Source organism: Physeter macrocephalus, chromosome 4 (genome assembly GCF_002837175.3).
Source record: "Physeter macrocephalus isolate SW-GA chromosome 4, ASM283717v5, whole genome shotgun sequence".
NCBI lineage: Eukaryota > Metazoa > Chordata > Mammalia > Artiodactyla > Physeteridae > Physeter > Physeter macrocephalus.
The window spans coordinates 46490093-46515356 of NC_041217.1; the positions used below are offsets into that span (position 1 = coordinate 46490093).

Sequence of the window (25264 nt, forward strand, 5' to 3'; positions counted from 1 at the left end):
TATTTCAAATTGAACTTTAGAGCTATATAGGGACCACAGACATTCACTATATTTCACAAAAACTTACTGAAGGAGGCCAGTCACTACTGCTACTCTAAAACCTAGGGAAACAGTCATGAGCAAGACAAATGTAATTCCTGCTCTAACAGAGGGTACAGAAGGGAAGACAAATTAATAATGGGGAGTTATAAAGAAAATACCAGGGATATCTAAACTAACAGATCTATCTAATGGCCTCATTTTAAATCTGGGGAACAAGATCTGCAAGAAAATTCAACTGGTTAGTGGAAAAGTTAAAGGTATTAGTTTATCTAATTCTTCCCTAATATTACCATTTCATGTTCTCCAATTATAGATTTCTAATGTCATCTGATTTTAATTCAAAAAGTATTTAAAGCTGCCATTATTTTAAGAAATCCACCAAACTTTTAATCCAACAGTGAATTCACAGTATTATAATATTCTACTCACTAACTGTCCGTGGCATGAAAATTCAAAGCATTAAGGAAACAGGCTATCTCAATCTCATTTCTAGATCATGACCAAAGTAATTTCTCAGGGGTTTTGTACATTGCATGGAAAAGGCTCCCAAGGACTAATACCATATGTGCACTCTGTACCATAAATACTAAGCAATTACAAGTTTCAAGCTTTGTACCTGTGTGATGGAGAAGGAGCTTCAAATTGAGGCACTGTGCTATCCTCACTGACAGGAGAGTATAAGCCGCTCATTTCCTGGAAGCACAATTATTAGAGTTATAGACACTCCAAAGAGAAGATGTATAAATCAAAAGGAGTTATATTATATTCCTTTCCAATCCCAGGTTTTATCAGTTCCTTTTTGTCTCAACACCCAAATTTCTCAAGGCTTCCTTTCCAGAGTACAAAAACAAGGATATCTGAAAGTCAAGAGACAAGCCTTTTCTATGATACACATTCTTAAAGAACCAGAAACACTTTAATAAATATTCATCACTAATGAAGCTACCGAATGCAGAAAAAGACAAATGTAAATAATTTGAATGAGATGTACAGTACACTATATGAACAGTGAACTAGCTAATCATTAATCCAGGTGAGACCCTACCCTACTGATAAATATTAAGATAAATATGACAGTATGGCAACTGGATCATTAGGTTCAACTCTCCAAAGTACAGAAAAACAGGATATGTCAGTCTCTACTTCACATATATTCTCTGCAAACATTAAGAAAAGTAGCATTCCTCTTGATTCAAATATTAGCTTTCTAGTAAACAATGGATTAAATGCTAACTTTGATCATTAACTAGAGGAAAAGGCCTCCTAATAAACTATTACTACATAAATTATGACTGTGACTTTCTATACAATGGAGACCAATCCCATAAATTTAATGCAGCAATTTAAAGGAAAAGCAAAAATTTCATGAAATTGAAAAATTACTAGAGATGTGAGAAATTCTTGATATCTTACTTCCACTCTTTTGATATCCTCTTCCAAAACACTTAACTCCTTCTGAATCTGCTCCAGTTGCTGTAGATTAGAGAGGAGGAAATAAAAAGCCTAAACCAAACCACACAAGCATCACCACAATCATAAAATAACTTAACGTTTACAAAATGATTTCTAGGAAAATGTGCACTAATGGTTGTCAGGGTGAAATACTGCAGACAAAAAGTGCTGTTAAGTTCCTATGTTAAAAAGTAAATGTAAAGACTTAATATTTAAGAAAACAGTATTTTCTTTAATACAAGGATTGGCTTTATAATAAAAATATTAAAGATGAACAACAATGACAATATGACTTAATAAAAACAGAAGACATCCGAAGAATTTTCAAATTACCTCATTTAATTGTCAGCATTAATGTCAACATGTCAGTTAACCCCATTTTAAAAATAAAAATAAGTCTCAGAGATTAAATTCTACCACCACAAAGCAATCACAAATTAGCCTCTTAAGCATTTTTTAAAACATATTTAAGATAATCTTTTATCTTTGATATCTTACCTACTGCACCATAACCTTTCTCCACACCATTAAAATGCAAACATTTTAATTGTTGCATCACATTCAACAATATATTTAACCATCAGAGATTTAAGTTGTTTGCAAACTATCATAAGGAATTCTGGAACATATGAGTCTGCATTTCAAATTTCATTGATTATTAAAAATGAAATTATTCAATCAAAAGAAACAGCAAATCTTCACTGCATAAAACAAAACTGCTTTTCAGAAACACTATCAAATTTAAATTTCTATCACCATTATGTATAAAAGTAGCTGTCTTAATCTAACCCAAATATATTGAGCCAATTTTTAAAATGTAAAATAACAATAACGAATACTTATGTAATATTTATTGCCAGGTGTGAAATAGGAACTACTACACAGGAAAATGAAGCAAAGAAAGGTTAAGTGACTTGTCCAAGATTATTCAGCAAATACATGGCAGACAAATAGGTTTTTAAGCACCTTTTCTTCTGTGGCAATACATACACAATTGATAACATATTAATTCATATATTTGCCAATCCTAAGCATTTTTCTAAGCACTGTGAAAAACAGGATTTAGAAAACTCTAGCCCTTGCCCTCATGGAACTCAGTCTAGGGAAGATGGCAAAAAGTAAACCAATAGTTGAAATATCATAGAAAACATTATGATGATGGTATATACAAAGAATTAAAGGTACACAGACTGCCCCTAACCTAGATGGAAAACTTGGGGAGAGGGAAAAGGCAACTGGATAACTGAAATAGGATCTGAAATTAAATGAAATGCTGAGCATTGAAGGACTAACAGTAATTTGCCAGGTGTAAAAAAAGTGGGAAAAGACAGAATAAACAGAGTAAATAATAATACACACAAAAACCTAAAAGCTATGAGAAAGGGAAATAATAAATCTGAATTTATGACAATGAATGAAATCACCCAATGTCAATCAGTAGAGTCAGAAGAGATGAGAACAAAAACTGGGTGTAGGGAACACCAACCGTTAAGAGATAGGCAAAGGAAGAAGTAGTAGCTCTATGTCAACCATCAATAAGGGCAAGGGCAAAAGCCAGGAGAAAAGACAGCGCAGTATCACAGAAAACATGGTGGGGACAGGGGGAGGGGGTTAAAAAAAAAAGTGATTAGCATTGTCAAATACTTTCAATTCTTCCATCTACTTTAATAAACTTTACTCCACCCTAAAGTTTTTCACACGATACTCCTACCTTAACTGAAACCTTGCTCTCCCTCAAGGACACAGTCTGCCTTGGAATTCTTTCAAATAAAAGTTGGTCAAGTGATAAATTCTCTCATGCCCCAGACTAGATGGGGACTTCCACTTCTACTGCATTCATTGGCCATTCCCAATAATTAGTCTTCCATTCTAACATAAAAAGCACTCTGGTCTGGCTCAGTCCAAGCAGCCAAATCACTGTCAACAGATCTAAGACATCTACAAATATCCCAGTTATTTCCTACCATCACTAAATCCTTTTGCCTTTTGGTCCATAGCCATTTTCGACTCCGCTGATCCTAACCTTTAATTCAGCAAAACATCCCATGGTCACCCCTTAACTTTTTTCATTTAATTAGCTTGAAATGCTCCACTGCTGAAATCCTTATTTAAACAAATGCTGACGGGGTCTTCATTATGACTGTTTTCAAAACACATTTAAAGAGAAGGATGAAAGTAAACATCTAAAATATCAACATCCAGAGACAGCCAATATCACTTGTATGATACATAATACATATTTAAGATCAAATTAACAATTTTCATTCCACTTCTGCAATTGAAGTACCAAGAAAAAAAATCGAGTATCACCTGAAATCTCAAAATACTAAATGCTAATGCCCAACCCTCTGAAGATAATGTCCCATCCTTCCAGTGCCCCAAAGCTTTGCTGGATAATACATCCATTACTATATATGAACGCCGTATATTAGATGAACTACATAAAACTACCAATGTTCAAACAATTTTTACTTCCAAAAGCAGCAATTTCATATGGTTTAAAATAAAACAACCAAGGTACAAGGGCTGCCCTAATAAATACATAGGTATAGTGTATCGATAAAACAAAATGATGTAACCTACTTATGTGAAAAAGTCTGAAAAGGTGTCAAGATAAGAAATTTTTTCTTAAATTTCAGAGAATGGAAACTATTTAGAGAGCAAATGTTAAATGAGGTGCTTACATTTCAAGACGAAATTCTGAAAAAGTTTAAAGCTCTAAATTATTAAGACATTGTGTTATTCTGATTTATAATAAGAAATAACAGCTTCCTGTAGGGCCTCCAGATGGGGACTGGTTGTTAGGGGAACCAGCCATGTGATTAGAGGGTTGGAACTTTCAGCCCCACCTTCTAACATCCAGAGAAGAGAGAGGGGCTGGAGACTGAGTTGAATCAACAATGACCAATCAATCATGTCCATGGAATGAAGCCTCCATAAAAAACACTAACTTAAGGGGTTCAAAGGGCTTCTGGGTTGGTGAACATGTAGGCTGGTGAGCACATGGAGATGCATGGAGAATGGCACACCTGGAGATGGTATGGAAGCTCCATGCCCCCTGAGTTGTATCCTTTCACCATAAACTGGTAATCTAGTAAGTAAACTATTTTCCTAAGTTATGTGACCCATTCTAGCAAATTATCAAACCCAAGGAGGCAGACATGGGAACTACCAATTTATAGCCAGTAGGTCAGATGCACATGTGTGACTTCCTGGACTTGCAATTTTCATCTGAAGGGGCAACTCAGTCTTGTGGGACTGAGTCCTTAACCAGTGGAATCCGGGGCTAACTCCAGGTAGACAGTGTTAGATAGAATTGAACTGAATTGAATTGAACTGTAGGACACTCACTTGGTATGCAAAGAGAACTGGAAAATTGGTCTGGGAAATGACCTGCATATTTGGTAGCCAGAAATATGGAGAGTGGTGGTGATGAATAATGGAAACAAGTGTGCTCTTTTCAGGCATCAATACAAGACACTATAGTACGAGGAAATAGAAGAAAGACAAAGGATAACCATTTTAAAAAGCAGAAAGAAAACTGGGCTAAGTTCACTCTGCAAATATGTTTCATAAGCCATAGAGGCAGAATCTAGAATAAAAGCATGAATCAGAGTCCAAGAATGTTTTGGAGATATATGAAGGAAGTCCATAAAGCTGAACTGTCGGGCTTCCCTGGTGGCGCAGTGGTTGGGAGTCCGCCTGCCGATGCAGGGGATACGGGTTCGTGCCCCGGTCCAGGAGGATCTCACGTGCCGCGGAGCGGCTGGGCCCGTGAGCCATGGCTACTGAGCCTGCGGGTCCGGAGCCTGTGCTCTGCAACGGGAGAGGCCACAGCAGTGAGAGGCCCGCGTACCGCAAAAAAAAAAAAAAAAAAAAAAAAGCTGAACTGTCATTATCTAAATAAAAATTGATCACAAATTGGGACTGATAATAGACAAACCTCTGGATCAAATCTGCCTTAACACTATTATGAGTTTGGGGGCTACTAAAAATAATAATAATAAATACATAAGATGGAGAAATGCTACTTGAGAACACAGTCCTAAGCCATCAACAGCAAGCACTCTCTTAACACAGCATACTGTACCAAAACCCAAAGAAAATTTTAAAAAAATTTAAATTTAAAAAGTGAAGAAAGTCTCAGAATCCCTTAAGACTAAAGCATAAAAAATTTCAAAAACAGAGCCCCCTTTTATTGACATTAGCTTTGGTGCAGGTAGGTATCATGGGCACTCATTTGTTTGACCATCATTACGATTTGATAAAAATATGCTTAAGTATTAAATTCAGTATTTTGTTTTTTAGAGCTAATATAATTAGAATACATTATAGCTGCCAAGACTTCAATTATCTGACATATTCAAAACTGAAGAATACTGATATACTTTCAGAAAAAAAGTTGGTTAAAAAGAGAGTAGCAAAATTAATATATGGATATAAAAACAAGAAAGCACTAAAAAAAACTTTAAAAAAAAAAAGAAAGCACCGTACACCGATTAGATCATCCAACACCCAGAACACTGACAACACCAAAAACTGACGAACATGTGTAGCAACAAGAACTCTCATTTATTCTTGGTAGGAATGAAAAATTGTACAGCCACTCTGGAAGACAGTTTGGCAGTTTCTTAAAAAATTAAACATACTCTTATCATATGATCCAGTATAACACTCCTTGGTATTTACCCAAAGGAGTTGAAAACTTAAGATTCCCAAAAAACACACTGATAGCAGCTATATTCATAATACCAACACTTGAAACAACCAAGATGTCCTTCAGAAAATGAATGGATAAATAGTGGTACATCCAGACAATGGAATAATATTCAGTGCTAAGAAGAAATGAGCTTTCAATCCATGAAAAGACATGGAGGAAACTTAAATGCATATTCCTACAGCATGTATGGGAAATCTCTGTAGCTTCCTTTCAATTCTGTGAACTTAAAACTGCTCTAAAAAACAAAGTCTTTAAAAATATATAAATACATTCAAGTAACCCTTAAAGAAAAAACATAAGAACAAAAAATCAAAAGAGAAAAGAAACATAAAACAAATAATAAAATGGCAGGCTTAAACTCTAAATTTACATTAAATGTAAATGGCCTAAATACAAAATTCTAAGACTGCTGAGTCAGGCAAAGTGAATGAAAAACCTCTGCTGTCTATAAGAAACTCACCTCAAATAAGTAAGTGATATAACAAGGAACCAAAGACTCAGTAAGGATGCAAAAAATTCTCACCATATATTTAACAAACTTTACACCACACCATGTAATTGCAGGAAACACATTCTTTTCAAGCACAAATATTTCAAAATTTAATGAACTAACGGGTGATAATGCAAATATCATATTAAGAAAAACACTAATTATTTTCTGATAACAATGCAATTATAACAGAAATCCATAATTTAAAAAAAAAAATCCCCACATCCAAGTAATAAGTTTATCTCTAAATAACCCACATGCCTAAGAAAAACTATAATGAAAATTAGAAACTATTTTGAACTAAGGAATAACAAACAAAATGCCACACCAAAATTATTAGCTGTAACTAAAAGAAAAATTGTGGCTTCAAATGCCTATATTAGAAAAAAGTCTTCCTACTAATATGTATATCCAAATTAACAATTTAGAAAAGAAACAACAAAATAAAACCAAAGAAAGTAGAAGGATGGAAACTGTAATTATAAAGAGGGTATTAATAAAATGGAAAACAAAATAGAGACTATAAAACTGAAAGTTGGTTCCTAGATAAAACACAAAATTGTTACAGCCCTGGCAAGAACTGATCAAGAAAAAAGAGAGAAATGCACAGCACCAATAAGCAGAGTCAGGAATGAAAGACATCACTAAAAACTCTGGGGACATTAAAAACTTAGTATTAAGACCAAGATAATACCAATAAATTTGAAAATTTAGATGAAACAGACAACACTTAGAAAAAGTATGACATGTCAAAAATGGTATCTAAAACAAAAATCTGAATAAGCAGTAACTGAATCAATAGTTTAAAAGCTTCTGCAAACAACAGGTCCAGATAGCTTCTCCAGCAAAATCCTTAAACATTCAGCAAAGACATCCATCCTAGATTATACAGATTCTTCCAGAAAATAGAAAAAGAGGGTACATTCCCCAACTCATTTGATAAAACTATCTTTATAACAAAATTGGACAAGATCAGTATAAAAAAAATTAAAGAACAATCTCATTAATGAATACAGATGCAATAAGGAAGGCAAGTAGGGCAAACAACTGTCCTGGCGGGGCTTCTAGAATGCAGAACATTCAGTGATAAAACTAGAATGCTCTTGGGCAAATCAGGACATTTGGTCCCCCTACGTGCAAAGTTGATTGACTTTTTAATGTTAAACCAATGTAATTATCCAGTTTAACATAATGAAAAAAAATATCATCTCAACTGCACAAAAATTTTGGAGAATACTCAACCCCCACTTATAATTTAAAAAAAAAATCCTCTTAGGAAACTGGGAATAGAAACTTAGCTCCTTGAATGATAAAAAAAAATACCTACCAAAAACCTACAGAAAACATCATACCTAATGGTGACACGTCGAAAGCTTTCACTTTGAGATCAGCACCAAGACTAGGATGCCCCGCTATCACCACTTCTATTCATCATTGTACCGGATGTCCTAGCCAGCAGAGTAAGACAAGAAAAATAAATAAAGGATATAAGGATCATAAAGAAAGAAACTAAACTGTTATTATTTGCAGATGATGATGTGTACACAGAAAACATAAAATAATCTACAAATAAATTATTAGAATTAATGATTTTAACAAGGTTGCTGGATACCAAAAATAATGTGTCAAAATCAACTGCATTTCTATATACCAGCAACGAATAGTAAGAAACTGAAATTAAAGACACAGACATCACTTACAATAGCATAAAAATGATTGAAGACCTAAGAACAACTCTAAAATAAAGATGTGTAAGAATAATACCCTGAAAATATCAAAATTTTGAAGGACATTCTTAAGGACCTAGATATACAGAGAGAAATACCATGTTCAAAGTCTAGAGGACTCAATACTGTAAAGATAGTCTCCCAAATTCATCTATGGAGTCAAAGTAATCCCAATAAAGATCACAGCAGGTGTACCATGGAAATGTATCAGCTGGTTCTAATATTTATAGAGAAATACAAAGAGCCATGAATAGCTGAGACTTTCCTAAAAAAGAATAGTAACTTACTTTAAAGTTCTAGTATTTAATACAATGTGGTATTGCTAGAAAGATAGACAAACAGACCAGTGGAGCAGAAGAGAGCCTAGAAACAGACCCACACATGATGTATGACAGATGTGGTATTTCAAAGCAATGGGAAAAGGATGGACTTTTTAATTAACGATGCTTGGACATCTGGACATCCATATGAAAAATTCCCAAGTAGATTATAGATGCGAGTATGAAAAATAAAAGGTAAAGATTCAAGTAGGTAATATAGCAAAATGTCTTCATGACCTCAGGTGGAGAAAAATTCTTTACCTAACATAAAAGGTACTAATTATAACAGGAAAGACTAATAAATTTGACTCTATTATAGACAGAAACTTCTGCTCATCAAATGACATCACTGGGCTTCCCTGGTGGCGCAGTGGTTGAGAGTCCGCCTGCCGATGCAGGGGACACGGGTTCATGCCCCGGTATAGGAGGATCCCACATGCCACAGAGCGGCTGGGCCCGTGGGCCATGGCCACTGAGCCTGCACGTCCGGAGCCTGTGCTCTGCAACAGAAGAGGCCACAACAGTGAGAGGCCCGCATACAGAAAAAAAAAAAAAAAAAAAGACATCATTAAGACAATGGAAAAAGCAGCCCAATTAGAGGGGTAAAAGATCTGCTATAGATAAGTAGATATAGAGATAGATAGATAGATAGAACAAAGAACTTTTATCTAGACTATATAAACAATAAACCAATAAGAAAATCAACTAAATAGAAAAGATGCACAAAGCTTTAAACAAGTATTTCACACACACACAAAAATCCCAAAGGCCAATTCATAGTACTGTGTACTCAACCTCACTGGTCTCAGGGAAATGCAACTTAAAACCACAAAGAAATAGCAATACATATCCTAAGATTTGCTAAACTGAAAAAAGTCTATAGCCACCAAGTACTGGCAAGAATATAGTGCAATCGGAACATTCCTACACTGCCTGTAGGAAGAGTAACCAATACAACTGCTCAGGCATTGTTTGGCATTATCTATTAAATTTGAAGATGTACATATCCTATGACTCTTAATTCCACTTCTACATACGTAGCATAGAGATATATGCTAATCTATACCTGGATACATATATAAGATAGTAACATTGTTTTGTAAATAGCTCAAAACCAAAAACAACTCACAAGTCCATCAACAACAAAAATGGGGTGTATTCATTTAATAGAATACTATACAACAACAAAAATGAATCAATTATAGCCATATACAACAATGGGGATGAATCTTAACACTGAGCCAAAGACAAGAACAAAACATTATATAATGCAGAAGTGCATTTATATTAGTTCACAAGAAGAGACTTATAAATATTTAGGCATCAAAACAATAAAGAAAAACAGACAGGTGATTACCATAAATATCAGAATATTGACTACCTAATGGGCAAGGGAGAAGGCTATAATCTGGAAAGGGTAGGGAGGGAGCTTCAGGAGGCCTAGCAAAAATCTATTGTTTAATCAGGATGATGGTTACATGGATGATCACTCTACTATGAATCTTTAAACTGTAAATTCATTTTACAAACTTTTCTGTGCTTTATTTCATATAAAAACATTGTAAAATGCAATTCTTTTAAACATTCAAAATAAAATTCTGAACAAAACCAAAAGGAAACCAAGACTCATCAAAACTGTCCTATTACAATGAATTAAACAGGTACCACAAATATCCAAAAGTATATTTTAAAATTAAATCGTATGAAATATAAGGCAATTGTTCAAATGCTGATACAAATTTGCAGAGGAGACTGGCTTTTACATGGAACCTAAAGCCCTTTTGTTCAATCTGACCATGAAGAAAGAATAACATGTTCATTTAAAAACATATATTTATTAAGTGCTGTGGTAGGCTGGCTGTAAGAAAGCCTCCAAAGATTCCCACCTCAGAATTCACACCCTTGCGTAATTCCCTCTCTTTGTGTAGGCTAGACCCAAAGATTTGCTTCTAATGGAAAAAACAGAACACTTGTTGAGATGTAACTTTCAAGATTAATCTACAAAAAGCCATGTGACTGCTGTCTTCAAAACCCTCTCTTGCTCCCTGTGAGGGAAGTCAGCTGCCACACAGTAAGTTATCCTATGGAGAAGCCCATGTGGTAAGAATATGGTATCTCTTTCCAACAGCCAACGAGTGAACTGGGAAGCATTCCTATCCCAGTCGAACCTTAAGATAACTGCTGCCCTGGCCAACACCTGCAGCATAGCTTGGTGAGAAACCCTGAGCAAAGGCAATCAGTTACTCTGCACCAAGATTCCTGACACAAGATATTAAATGATGTTTTTAAGCTATTAAATTTGAGGGTAACTTGTTACACAGCAAAAGATAACTAATGAAAATGCCTACCATGTGCCTTGTACATTCCTTTCTCTTAATATTCAAAGGAGAGTCAAAGAAAAAAATAAATCACAAATAAAAATTAAATGTAGAATTCTAACAGCAAGATGTGACATTGGAACAAATAAGTATGTTAAATCTGAAAAGCAGATTCAGAGTCTTGATTTAGACTCATCATAACCGCAATTAAAAGTCAAGCATAAAATCACAAAGTTAATTTTCAAAGTCTGAATGTTAATCTTAGGGAAAAAAAATCAGAAATAGTAGTTTGTCTCCTGGTCAGTCTGTATTTTGCTTGAATAAGTTCAAGTATAAATTATACTGCAGGAGATAAGACCTTTAACAACCATAATCACTTTGAGGATTAAACACACAAATATATACTTTATAATATATGCAAAAAAAAATAACCACTCACTTCATTCTGTCTGTACTAAATCATGAGGTATTAATCAACTACATTTTCTAGACTAAAGTTTACTATTTCCAAATCACTAGTGTACCTGACTCCAATCACAGAAAAATTAATGAAATTTATTCAAAGTAACTGGTAAGTTTTTAAGTCTGTTAACCTAGCTCCAAATTTTCAAAGTTTTAAAACTTTGTTAACCTAGCTCCTCAGAGTCCCTGGTGTAGTTAAACCTGATATACTCAGAATCACTCAATTATGGACACACTAAAAACAAGAAAACCAAAATGTATTAATAACAGTATAATTATTGCATATTAAGAGGCACCAATATCCAGAAGTACTTGGAACCAGTATGTTTCTTGATTAAATTGCCTATCATAAGAAAATATGATCCAAGAGAGAAAAAAAAAATCCATCATTCACAAGGATCTTATAAGATTCAAACTAAACTCAAGCTGAAAAATTCTAAAGCACAATTAACCCAGACATAATAATAAAAATATAGGAACACTGATACTAAGGGCTATGTGATCAAAGGCAATATCATAGAAGGAGTTATTGGAGGCCACTGGCCACCGCATCAGAGAGAGGACAAATTAATATAACAAGGAAGAGCTATCATTGGGAAACATTCTCCATTGATCTCTCCCATTTCTGCACATCTTTTGATAACTTTTGTTCCAAATTATCTTTTCAAGGATGTTTGTTTAGTGAACACCCTGGCAAGACAGAAATAGTGACTTCCTCCAGGAGAGAGGGCAGATTTGTTTTCTGATCAATAAAATAAAAATAGTGTCTTCCTGCAGGGCAAAGACTGAACAGATTTGCTAGCAGACCCCTTTAAAAGACTGGGGTTTCCTAAGTTCAAGGTTCTTTGGTTGTAATATAAATCCATTGTATATGTAGAAGCTACCAAGGCCCATCTCTAAACCGCCCCTGAGGGACTTGCAGGTCATGAAGCTGATGCTGCCAGATATGCCATGAGTAGTCAAGACTTTATTTCCAACCCAGAAGTCTCATGTCTTCTGCCAGCATCTATGAATCTTTGGCAGGCTAACTTGTCAGCTTGCTAGTAAAAATCCCAGAACATTCATAGTTGTTTATTTTATAGTTATATACTGCATCCTTCTTACCTGAGAAAATTTCAAATCTAAATATGTTGCAAGCATTAACAGACACTAGAAAAGTATGTACCATATCTCACTTGATGAGTTCAAAGTTGAAGGTAAAAAGAACCACATAAAACTACTGCAAAACAATTTCACATTCTGTTGTGAAAGTAGAGAAGGTATGTACAGAATATAAAAATTTATCACTTTTCCAAAGAATTTGCTATAGTAAAGACGGCTGAGTGTACATACTGAATTAATAATTTTGTTTCCGTATGCTATAAAATGTTCAGCTTTGTTACTCAAAGTGTGGTCCACAGACCAATAGCATCATCATCTGGAGCTTGCAAGAAATACAGATTATCAGGCTCAAACACACACCCTTAATCAGAATTTGGATTCTAAGAAGAGCCTCAGGTTATTCTTATGCAAATTGAAGTTAAAGTACCCACCAAAAAAATAAAATTAAAAATCAAGAATATATAAAACTCAAATTCATACTGAAGATAATTTTTAATAGATACTAAAACATTAAAATCACAACTGCTACCTCAGCAAAAGTTAAAGAAAAATACAATCATAAACCAGGTAAAGAACATTTAGATATCAACACTAGCATAACACAGAAAAATCCAATCTGAACAAAGTAAGAAAAAGTTAAAAACAGACGTCATGAATAGTCCAAAAAAAGCAGAAATATCAAACTAAGATAATGTAAAGTTCTGGCAGTGCACACTTAAAGTACTTCATCAGAACGAGTTCTCATGTTATTATTTTCAAAAATAATAAAGATGGCCTGGAACCTAACAAATATGGTTATATTTTTTTGAGTAAAAAATGTCCTAATTAGACAACTGAAAGTAAAAATGTAACAGTTGGGAATTTAAATATAAAACAGTTTTCAAAGTTATTTTAGCATGCTACCAAGAACACAGGATTTTGCTTTTCATTTTCCCATATTTTATACTATTGTGAAATGACTGAGGAATCTTCTAAATGTTGTATTAGGACATTCTGTTATAAAATTATTAATAAAAAGTTGTCTTTTAGTTATCCTGCATGACTTACACTTTCCAAGTTCTAAATAGGTAGCTATATTTTTGCTTGTTCGCCCCCCCCCAAGATGTATTTTAATCATAGGAAAATTGTAACCCTCTCTACTTAAGACTTCATTATCTAAATTTTCCTACGTTTTCTTTTCAGGGTGAAAGTTAGGCTGCCATTTGATAATTCTATTACCTATTCTTTATACCTTTGAGGTAACATCATTATATTCACTCCTACAGAAAAACTTTTTAGCACACCTCCAAAAAGGGATTTTTAAAATATCAAGTTGTAAACGTAAAAGAAGTTAAAATAACAAAGTTTAAAAAAAAGAAAACTCCTGAAAACTCAAATGCTTTTAAATGTTTAAATAAAATTTTTAACCTGAAATGCCTTCACAAAAATGGGGAAAAAATGGGAAGAGTCAACAATAGTAAATGACACGTTACATAAAATACACAAAATAATATACCTCTCTCTTATTTCTTCTTGCAACCTTGAGGAATTCCATAAGGATCTGTAGTTGGGCTGCATGTGATTCCTATAATAGAAAATTATAATTGTTCTTTTAAAAATATAACTTGAGTTCAAAGTTTTCTTTAACACCACAGTATAATCAGTATGAAGCAACTTAATTCATCCATTTAAGTTAGTCTCTTATTTCTATTTAGTCGTTTTCCACTTGCTAAATGGCATTTTTAAAAGCAAGCCATTTCCCCTAAAACTAACTTGAAAAAAACAGGTGTTTTCAACTACATTTCTCATCGAACATGCAGAAAAAACTATTTATGGGAAATAGCAATTCTGTTATCTGTCCTGGCTTTCTCTTCCCCAACCAAACTAATAAAACATCAAGACAAAAACTGTAGTGGAGGAACTTCCCTGATGGTCCAGTGTTAAGACTCTGTGCTTCCAATGCAGGGGTGGGAGTTCGATTCCTGGTTGGGGAACTAAGATCCCACATGTTGTGTGGCATGGCCAAAAAAATTTTTTTTAATTAAAAAAACGAAAACAAAAACATAGTGGAGCCAATGTAGTTTCTAGACACTGAAATCACTTTCCCCATAAAAATTTAACTTGCAGGGGAGTAAGAAGGATAATAAATAGGAAGAAATTCATGCTTTTCAGAAATCTAATTTACTATTTCTGGTCATGACTTATACAGATGTGAGAATTAATATATTTCTATGAAAGATTTCAGTCAAACTCAAAAATTTAAAAACAAAATTTTAATATTATCAAGTGGAGGGAGGGTAAATAACACACATTGGTAACAGAAACAAAGATGTAACAGATAAATGGTAATTATAAGTTTAACATTTTTTGTTATCAAAAAATAAAATTACAGGGGAACTCCCTAGTGGTCCAATAGTTAGGACTCTGCCCTTTCAATGCCGAGGGAGTGGGTTCAACCCATTAGGGGAACTAAGATCCTGCAAGCACAGCCAAAATAAATAAAATAAAATAAAATAAAATTACAAAAAGATACCTTTTAGTATTAAAATGTACACAATGAACCAATGAATTTCAGCTACATCTGATAAATATATACATAAAAAGACCATCAAAAGCTAAAAGTGGAAGAACAATAAGACATGGTTTATGAACAACTACAATACTAACTTTCCTATACATATTTTAAAAGAATAAAAAAGTCCAGTGGAGCATTTCTAAAACAAACAAAAATAAGAAAGATTAATAAAACTTTCATTTACCTGGCTATGCAACAGAATTATTTGAGGCATTTCTTAAAATAGACACTGGGACGGATTTTATATGATTCTGTTGCTCTAGAAAAGATTCCAGGAATCTATATGTTTATAGATTGATAAGAATAAGCCAGTCAAAATTTGAAGACTCACTGAGATATTGCACATACTACAAAAAAGCATGGCCACTTCGGCTTGCAGGATCTTAGTTCCCTAACCAGGGACTGAACCCAGGCCCTCGGCAGTGAAAGCACGGAATCCTAACCACTGGACTGCCATAGAATTCCCCACTTCACTTTCAATGAACTGAAACTAGCTCAAGCAACAACTGAGCACCAACTCAGCTAAATTACTGATTAGACCAAAGGGTCAGTCTCTTATCCTTGCTCCCTGACAAAGAAAAAGGCAAGACCATTCAGGAAGAAAGTATTAACTACTTTAGTCTCTGTACTGCTCTTGAATACAACTTTAAAATTACAAGACAGGGAAAGAAGTAGGAAAAGTCAAGAGAAAAAAACAGGCAAAATGGGACTCCCCTGGTGGCCCAGCGGTTGGGAATCCGCCTGCCAATGCAGGGGACACGGGTTTGAGCCCTAGTCAGGGAAGATCCAACATGCCGCGGAGCAGCTGTGCCCGTGTGCCACAACTGCTGAGTCTGTGCTCTGGAGCCCGCAAGCCACAACTACTGAGCCTGCATGCCACAACTACTGAAGCCCACGTGCCTAGAGCCCGTGCTGCACAACAAGAGAAGCCACTGCAATGAGAAGCCCATGCACAACGAAGACCCAACACAGGCAAAAATAAATAAATAAAATAAATTTAAAAAAAAAAAAACACAGGCAAAAGAATGAAATTCACAGATGACCCACTTGCTGGAATGAGCAAAAAATACTTTAAAATATGACTCTATATTATTAAAGAATTAAGGGGGGGTGGTGGTGGGATGAACTGGGAGATTGGGATTGACATATATACACTAATATGTATGAAATAGTTAACTAATAAGAACCTGCTGTATAAAAAAAAGAAAAAAGAAAGAATGGAGAAAATGGAGAAAATGAGCAAAAAAAATGGAGAATTAGAAAAGAATTGAAAGAACAAAGTGTAAACCTAGAAATGAAGAATAAAAAGTCTGAAATAAAAAAATAAAAATAAAAAACTATGAATGGGGGCTTCCCTGGTGGCACAGTGGTTGGGAGTCTGCCTGCCAATGCAGGGGACACGGGTTTGATCCCTGGTCCGGGAAGATCCCACATGCCACAGAGCAACTGGGCCCATGCGCCACAACTGCTGAGCCTGTGCTCTGGAGCCCACGAGCCACAGCTACTGGGGCCCACATGCCTAGAGCCCAAGCTCCGCAGCAGGAGAAGACACCACAATGAGAGGCCCACGCATCACAACGAAGAGTGGCCTCCGCTCATCGCAACTAGAGAAAGCCACGTGCAACAACAAAGACCCAATGCAACCAAAAAATAAATAATAAAAAATAATAAATAACTTTAAAAAAAAAAAAAAAACTATGAATGAAGTTAGGAACAGATGGACGGAGCAGAGGAAAGGAATAATGAATTCAAAGACAGTTCAATATAAATTACTTAACCCAATTCAGAGAGAGAAAAAATAAAAACACAGCATCAGAAATATGTGGGATAATATGAAACAATAAGGGGCTTCATTGGTGGCGCAGTGGTTAAGAATCTACCTGCCAATGCAGGAGACATGGGTTCGAGCCCTGGTCCGGGAAGATCCCACATGCCACGGAGCAACTAAGCCTGTGTGCCACGACTACTGAAGCCCATGAGCCTAGAGCCCACGCTCCGCAACAAGAGAAACCACCACAATAAGCATGCGCACTGCAACAAAGAGTAGCCCACACCCTCCACAACTAGAGAAGGCCCTCATGCACCAATGGAGACCCAACACAGACAAAAATAAATAAAATAAATTATTTTTTTTAAAAAATGAAACAATAAAACATATGACTGGAATCCTAAGGAAAAGGAGAGAGCACAGGGTTGAATAAATAATGGTTCACGTGTTCAACAAACAAATCCTCCTGTTCTGTGAAACACAAGCAGGATAAATATTTTTTAAATGAAAGCTAGGAATATCACAGTCAAACTGAAAACTAATGTGAAAAAGAACATCTTAAAAGCAGCTAAAAAGGATACACAAGGGGAAGAACATTAAGAATGACTGAAAATTTCATCAGAAACAGAGGAGAAAATAGAAAATGAAAATATGTCTTTAAAGTGTTAAAAGAAAAAAAAAACAAGACTTTTATGCAGAACAAAACTATCATCTATACAAGAAATAGTAAAGAATATTATACAAACACAAGGGAAATGACTCAGATGGAACCTCAGATCTACAAGAGAAAATGGAGACATCTCAAAGAGTAAATATTTTGGTTTAAAAGGGTCTTTTCTTTTTCTTTTTTTTGCATCATTTCTTCAAAAGACTATTAACTGTTTAAAGCAAAAATAACTGGTGGGGTTTATAATATAATTTGAATTTATAATTTGGCAAATTGAAATACTATAAGGTCTTGCACTTTCCATAAAATGGTATATACTTGACCCTTGAACAACACAGGTTTGAACTGCATGGGTCCACTTATACATGGATTTTTTTCGATAAATACAAACTGCAGTACTACAAGATACATAGCTGGTTGAACCCACGGATAATGAACCGTGGATATGGAAGGCTGATTATAAAGTTAGATGCAGATTTACAACTTCGCAGGGGTCAGCATGCCTAATAGCTGCATTGTTTAAGGGTTAACTGTATATTCAATGTTGACTGTGAGTACACTGTGTATTCAATGTTGACTGTGAATACAATGTCCTTGAAGTGGCATACTATAAACTCAAGGTTGACTGTGCAAAGTAAAAAAGGCATTTTGTAATCTTTAGAGAAACCCTAGAAATACAATAAGCAATATGCGAAAAATAGAGAAGATGGTATACTAAAATGAAACCCTGGAAACTCAATGATCTCTAAAGAAAGCAAGAAAGGAGAAAGGGGAAATAAGGAATATATGGAAAAACAGAAAACAAATACCAACATGGTAGACGTCAAACCTGACCACATTGATAATTATTATATATTACATTTAAATGAACTTAAGCATTTGAATTAATGAGCTTACTAGATTGTATTAAAAACTCAATTACATACAGTTAAGAGACACATTTTTAAAATATAAAAACAACAGAAGGGAAGTAAAAGGGTACAGAAGAATATACCACAGAAACTCTAGTCATAACTAAGCTACTGAGGCTATATTAACATCAGAAAATATAAAAGCAGACTCCAGAACAAGGTATATTTCCAGCAATAAACATATACAATTCACAGTGACAAAGGGGATGATTCATCCAGAACACATAACAATCCTAAACATGTATGCACCTAATAACGGGCTTCAAAATACATGAAGTAAAAATCATAGAAATCAATGAAAAATAAACAATCAAAAATTGTATGTTGAACACATCCTGATCAATAACTGATGGAGGAGAAAATAAATTTTTGAATAATATTAACAAACTGTACATTTATAAAGCACAGCAAATAACACATTGCTTTTATTTTATTTTATTTTTTTATTTATTTTTATTTTTTTTGTGGTATGCGGGCCTCCCTCTGCTGCGGCCTCTCCCGTTGCGGAGCACAGGCTCCGGACGCGCAGGCTCAGCGGCCACGGCTCACGGGCCCAGCCGCTCCGCGGCATGTGGGATCCTCCCAGACCGGGGCGCGAACCCGGTTCCCCTGCATTGGCAGGCGGACGCGCAACCACTGCGCCACCAGGGAAGCCCCACATTGCTTTTAAATGAAGGTGAACATTTAACAAAACAGACCATATAGTGAGCCATAAAAAAAAAAAAAATCACAATAAATTTCAATGGACCAAAAGCAAACAAATTGAAGTTACTGGCTAAAATTCAATGAGAAAGATAGAATTCCTACTTTAACAACAAAACAGCAGGCTAGTTATATGAATGGATGAATTTCAGACAAAAGACCAGAAATAATACATTATCCTAGGAGCTAGGTGGAAAAACCTCGAAATACACAGGCATCAGGTATAACACTCAATGAGACTGCCAAAAACCTATTCTAGTTCTACCTAACAAAGCTTAAAAAACAAGCTTCAAGATAATCAAACTATTTTGAAAATACTTAACTACATGCCAGAACAAAGTTTAGAAATGTGTAAAGGAATACAAAAATAGCAACACTAAACAAGGTAAAATGTACAATTTCTGGCATCCAATCAAAAGATTAATAAGCACGCAAATAAGGAAAATTCGGCCCAAAATAAGGCGAAAAAATCCATCAATAAAAACAGAGGCAGCAATGACACAAATAATAAAATAAGCAAACACAGTCATAAAAAAGTTACTATAACTACCTATATGTGTTCTCCAAGTTAAGGAGAGACAACAGATCATAGAAAAAAGTAGTGAACGTGACAAGAGAAATAGAAACTATCCAAAATGAACTAGACAGGGGAAAAAGATAAAACATAAATAAGCAGAGCTGTTTATGCGTGAGCTGTGGTATAACTTCAACCAACCTAACAGATGTGTAATTGGAGTTCCCAAAGCAGAAAAGGTGACAGAAAAATATTTGAAGAAATAATGACCAAAAATTTTCCAAATCTTATGGAAACTATAATCCCACCAATCTAAGAATCTCAAAGAACCCCAAGAACAAGAAACATGAGTGTCGGGGGGAACTATACCAAGGTATATCCAAGTCAAAATACTTAAAACCACAAAAAGAACATTTTAAACTGAGAGAAATACATTTCATTCTGAGGATAAAGATTTCTCATCTGAAACAATGCAAGACAATGGACAATGGAGCAACATCTTTAAAATACTGAAAGAAAAAAAGTAAATCTAGAATTCTATACTCATTTGGAATTGCCTTTCAGGTATAAAGGGTAAATAAAGACTTTCTCAGATATAGAAGGTGAAAGATTCATCACAATCAGATCTACACTAAAGAAATGATAAAAGCTGTCCTTCAGGTGGAAGGGAAATTACAGATGGAATTCAAAAGAATGAATGGGGACTTCCCTGGTGGCAGAGTGGTTAAGAATCCACCTGCCAATGCAGGGGACACGGGTTCAATCCCTAGTCCAGGAAGATCCCACATGCTGCAGAGCAACTAAGCCCGTGCGCCACAACTACTCTGAAGCCTGCGCACCTAGAGCCCATGCTCTGCAACAAGAGAAGCCATTGCAACGAGGAGCCCACGCGCCACAAAGCAGAGGAGCCCATGCTCGTCTCAACTAGAGAAAGCCCGAGCGCAACAACGAAGACCCAATGCAGCCCTAAATAAATAAATAAATAGTTATTTTTAAAAAACACACACACGAAAAATGAAAGAGTGAATGGAAAACAAGACAATGAATTACACCAGAAATGATAAATATATGTATATATAGAACTTTTAAAAAATCTCCATAAAACATAATTTATTGTTTAAACCAAAATTAATAATGATTTATGGGGGGATGGTTTTAACATATATAGAAGTAAAACATTTGACAAAAAATAGTACAAAGGCTGAGAGAGAAGAAATGTAAGTATACTGTTGTAAGGTTCTTATAATACTGATGAAGTAGAATAATATTACTCAAAAGTACAATGTAATAGCAATTATATTAAAATCTCAAAAGCAACCACTAAGAAACCAAACAAAATGTTCTATCTGAGAAGCCAAATGACAAGCCAAAATGTTCTATCTGACAAGCCAAATAAAATGAAATCATGAAAAATACTCAATCTAAAATCATATAAATCAGTCTGACCACAATACAATTCAACTAGAATTCAATTACCAAAATAGCATTTGGCAAAGTAGCAATATCCAAAATACACACACACACACACACACACACACACACACACACACACTTCTAACAAATCAATAAGAAAATAGAAACAATCTATTAGGAAAATGGGTATAGGCTATGAATAGGCAATTCATCAAATAAGAAACCAAGATAGACAAACAAACAAACTCTCTTCACTAGTAATCACAGAAATACAAAAAATACAAAATGACAAAACAAAACACACACATACACACACACAAACACAAGCATCTGACAACTATCAGACTGGCAGAAACTAAAATACCGAGGGTTGATATGGTACAAACACACAGCAGAGCAATATGGCAACAATTAATATGGTTAAAATGGGCATTCAAACCCTATGAAAAGCAATTCCACTCCTTAAATCACTAAGTATATACATATGAGCACAAGGAGACATGAATAACAATACTAAATGCAGTACTGACACTCATAATTATGAATTCAGAACAACTTAAATGTCCATCAACAGGGGAATAGAAATGTTCATGCAATGGATTACTATAGAGAAGTTAAAATAATTAAACTACATCTACATTTATCAGCAGGAACCTCAAAAAGTAAACAAAAAGGCATAGGTCAAAAAGATAACTACATGGGCTTCCCTGGTGGCGCAGTGGTTGAGAGTCCACCTGCCGATGCAGGGGACACGGGTTCATGCCCTGGTCTGGGAAGATCCCATATGCCGCGGAGCGGCAGGGCCCATGAGCCATGGCCGCTGAGCCTGCGTGTCCAGAGCCTGTGCTCCACAAAGGGAGAGGCCACAACAGTAAAAAAAAAAAAAAAAAAAATATATAACTACAGTTTGAAACTCTACATAAACTTCTAAATTATACAAACAATACTTTATATATGGTTGTAAATACAAGTGTATGTTTAAAAAAAGCTTATACACGCTTGAGAAGGATCCTTCCCAACTTCATATGGTGGATACTCTGGGAGAATGGAATGAGATGAGAGGGTTTTAAGTATAAAAAAATATTTAATTCTCAAAAGGCAGACCTAAGACAAATATGGTAAAGTGTTACTATTTATTAAAACTGCAAGAAGGTAAGTCAAGAGTCTCTTTATTTTCTGTACTTTTCTGTATGTTAGAAATATTCATCAAGTTAAATAATAATGCAAAGTAAAACAGGAAAACAATAATGAAAAATGCTATAATACCTATGACAGGAAGTTTGCTCCTGAACTGGCTCCCTCATCAAAAAATAACAGAAAAGATCTGAGTTCTAAAACTAAGATACCTGTACCTCCTCAATTCTAAGACAGAGACAAAAAGCATGCAAAGATTAATGTTGACACGTCAAAGGGGGAATAAGGTTAACAGCTCTCACATTCAGTATGTAAACTTACCTATCTTCAGTAAATAGCCCATACACACCCTTAAGTGAGCCTGTGGTGCAATAGTCCAGAAAGTCTCTCTTTTACCACCACCACAGAAAAAAAATTCTAGTGTTCTCTTAAGGTAGAAAAGGGAGAATCATTTGCTATGAGTTGTACAGGAAGGGATCAGACAATCTAACTGCTTCTTAATCAGATTCTCAACAAAGCATCCTGTTTTCAGCCTTTACTGTATGAGATATCTCATGCTACCAATTCCAAGGCCTTTGCTTCACAATATAAATAGGGTTCGTTCCTAGCTCTTCCCCACTGCTGGCTCAGCTTTCTCAGATGTCTTAATCTATTACTTTTCATCCATTGCTGCCATTGTCTCTTCTCCCATTCTTTTGCCTTTAAAAGTCCCTTTACTGTCATTTTATTTTATTTTTAACATCTTTATTGGAGTATAACTGCTTTACAATGGCATGGCGTGTTAGTTTCTGCTTTATAACAAAGTGAATCAGTTACACATAGACATATGTCCCCATATCTGTTCCCTCTTGCATCTCCCTCCCTCCCACCCTCCCTAACCCACCCCTCTAGGTGGTCACAAGTCAACGGGCCGACCTCCCTGTGCTGTGCGGCTACTTCCGACTAGCATTCGGTTTTACATTTAGTAGTGTATTTATGTCCATGCCACTCTCTCACTTTGTCCCAGGTTACCCTTCCCCCTCCCCGTGTCCTCAAGTCCATTCTCTAGTAGGTTTGTGTCTTTATTCCCATCTTGCCCCTAGGTTCTTCATGACTATTTTTTAGATTCCATATATATCTGTTAGCATACAGTATTTGTTTTTCTCCTTCTGACTTACTTCACTCTGTATGACAGACTCCAGGTCTATCCACTTCCTTACAAATAACTCAGTTTCGTTTCGTTTTATGGCTGAGTAATATTCCACCGTATATATGTGCCACATCTTCTTCATCCATTCATCTGTCGATGGACACTTAGGTTGCTTCCATATGCTGGCTATTGTAAATAGAGCTGCAATGAACATTGTGGTACATGAATCTTTTTTGAATTATGGTTTTCTCAGGGTATATACCCAGAAGTAGGATGGCTGGGTTGTATAGCAGTTATATTTTTAGTTTCTTAAGGCACCTCCATACTGTTCTCCATAGTGGCTGTATCAATTTACATTTCTACCAACAGTGCAAGACGGTTCCCTTTTCTCCACACCCTCTCCAGCATTTGTTGTTTGTACATTTTTTTGATGATGGCCATTCTGACCAGTGTGAGATGCTATCTCATTGTAGTTTTGTTTTGCATTTCTCTAATGATTAATGATGTTGAGCATTCTTTCATGTGTTTGTGGCAATCTGTACATCTTCTTTGGAGAAAAGTCTATTTACATCTGCTGCCCTTTTTCTTTTTCTTTTTTTTTTGTTTTGCTGCTCATCTTTTGATTGGGTAGTTTGTTTTTGGGATATTGAGCTGCATGAGCTGCTTGTAAATTTTGGAGATTAATCCTTTGTCAGCTGCTTCATTTACAAATATTTTCTCCCATTCTGAGGGTTGTCTTTTCATCTTGTTTATGGTTTCCTTTGCTGTGCAAAAGCTTTTAAGTTTCATTAGGTCCCATTTGTTTATTTTTGTTTTTATTTCCATTTCTCTAGGAGGTGGGTCAAAAAGGATCTTGCTGTGATGTATGTCATAAAGTGTTCTGCCTATGTTTTCCTCTAGGAGTTTGATAGTGTCTCTCTGGCCTTACATTTAGGTCTTTAATCCATTTTGAGTTTATTTTTGTGTATGGTTTCAGGCAGTGTTCTAATTTCATTCTTTTACATGTAGCTGTCCAGTTTTCCCAGCGCCACTTATTGAAGAGGCTGCCTTTTCTCCATTGTATATTCTTGCCTCCTTTATCAAAGATAAGGTGACCGTATGTGCATGGGTTTATCTCTGGGCTTTCTATCCTGTTCCATTGATCTATATTTCTGTTTTTGTGCCAGTGCCATACTGTCTTGATTACTGAAGCTCTGTAGTATAGTCTGAAGTCCAGGAGCCTGATTCCTCCAGCTCCGTTTTTCTTTCTAAAGATTGCTTTGGCAATTCGGGGTCTTTTGTGTTTCCATACAATTTGTGACATTTTTTGATCTAGATCTGTGAAAAATGCCATTGGTAATTTGATAGGGATTGCACTGAAGGTGTAGATTGCTTTGGGTAGTATAGTCATTTTAACAATGTTGATTCTTCCAATCCAAGAACACGGTATACCTCGCCACCTATTTCTATCATCTTTAATTTCTTTCATCAGTGTCTTATAATTTCCTGAATACAGGTGTTTCGTCTCCTTAGGTAGGTTAATTCATAGGTATTTTATTCTTTTTGTTGCAATGGTAAATGGGAGTATTTTCTTAATTTCGCTTTCAGATTCTTCATCATCACTGTATAGGAATGCAAGAGATTTCTGTGCATTAATTTTGTATCCTGCTACTTTACCAAATTTATTGATTAGCTCCAGTAGTTTTCTGGTAGCAACTTTAGGATTCTCTATGTATAGTATCATATCATCTGCAAACAGTGACAGCTTTACTTCTTCTTTTCCGATTTGGATTCCTTTTATTTCTTTTTCTTCTCTGATTGCTGTGGCTAGGACTTCCAAAACTATGTTAAATAATAGTGG

The 25264-nt window shown here is 35.2% G+C and overlaps 1 protein-coding gene across 2 annotated transcripts in view; it reads right to left on the reverse strand.

Annotated features, from left to right (window-relative positions):
- Window positions 1-25264, reverse strand: part of COP1 (COP1 E3 ubiquitin ligase) — a 293722-nt gene that overhangs the window by 205351 nt on the left and 63107 nt on the right. Inside the window, exons 6-8 of one of the 2 annotated variants that reach the window (XM_007117809.4) lie at window positions 14128-14196; window positions 1456-1515; window positions 659-735 (exon numbers count right to left, since the gene is read on the reverse strand). In XM_007117809.4, coding sequence (XP_007117871.2) covers window positions 659-735; window positions 1456-1515; window positions 14128-14196 — 206 coding nt within the window. The remainder of the gene's footprint in view (window positions 1-658; window positions 736-1455; window positions 1516-14127; window positions 14197-25264) is intronic. The other variant, XM_055084173.1, reaches the window with a different exon arrangement.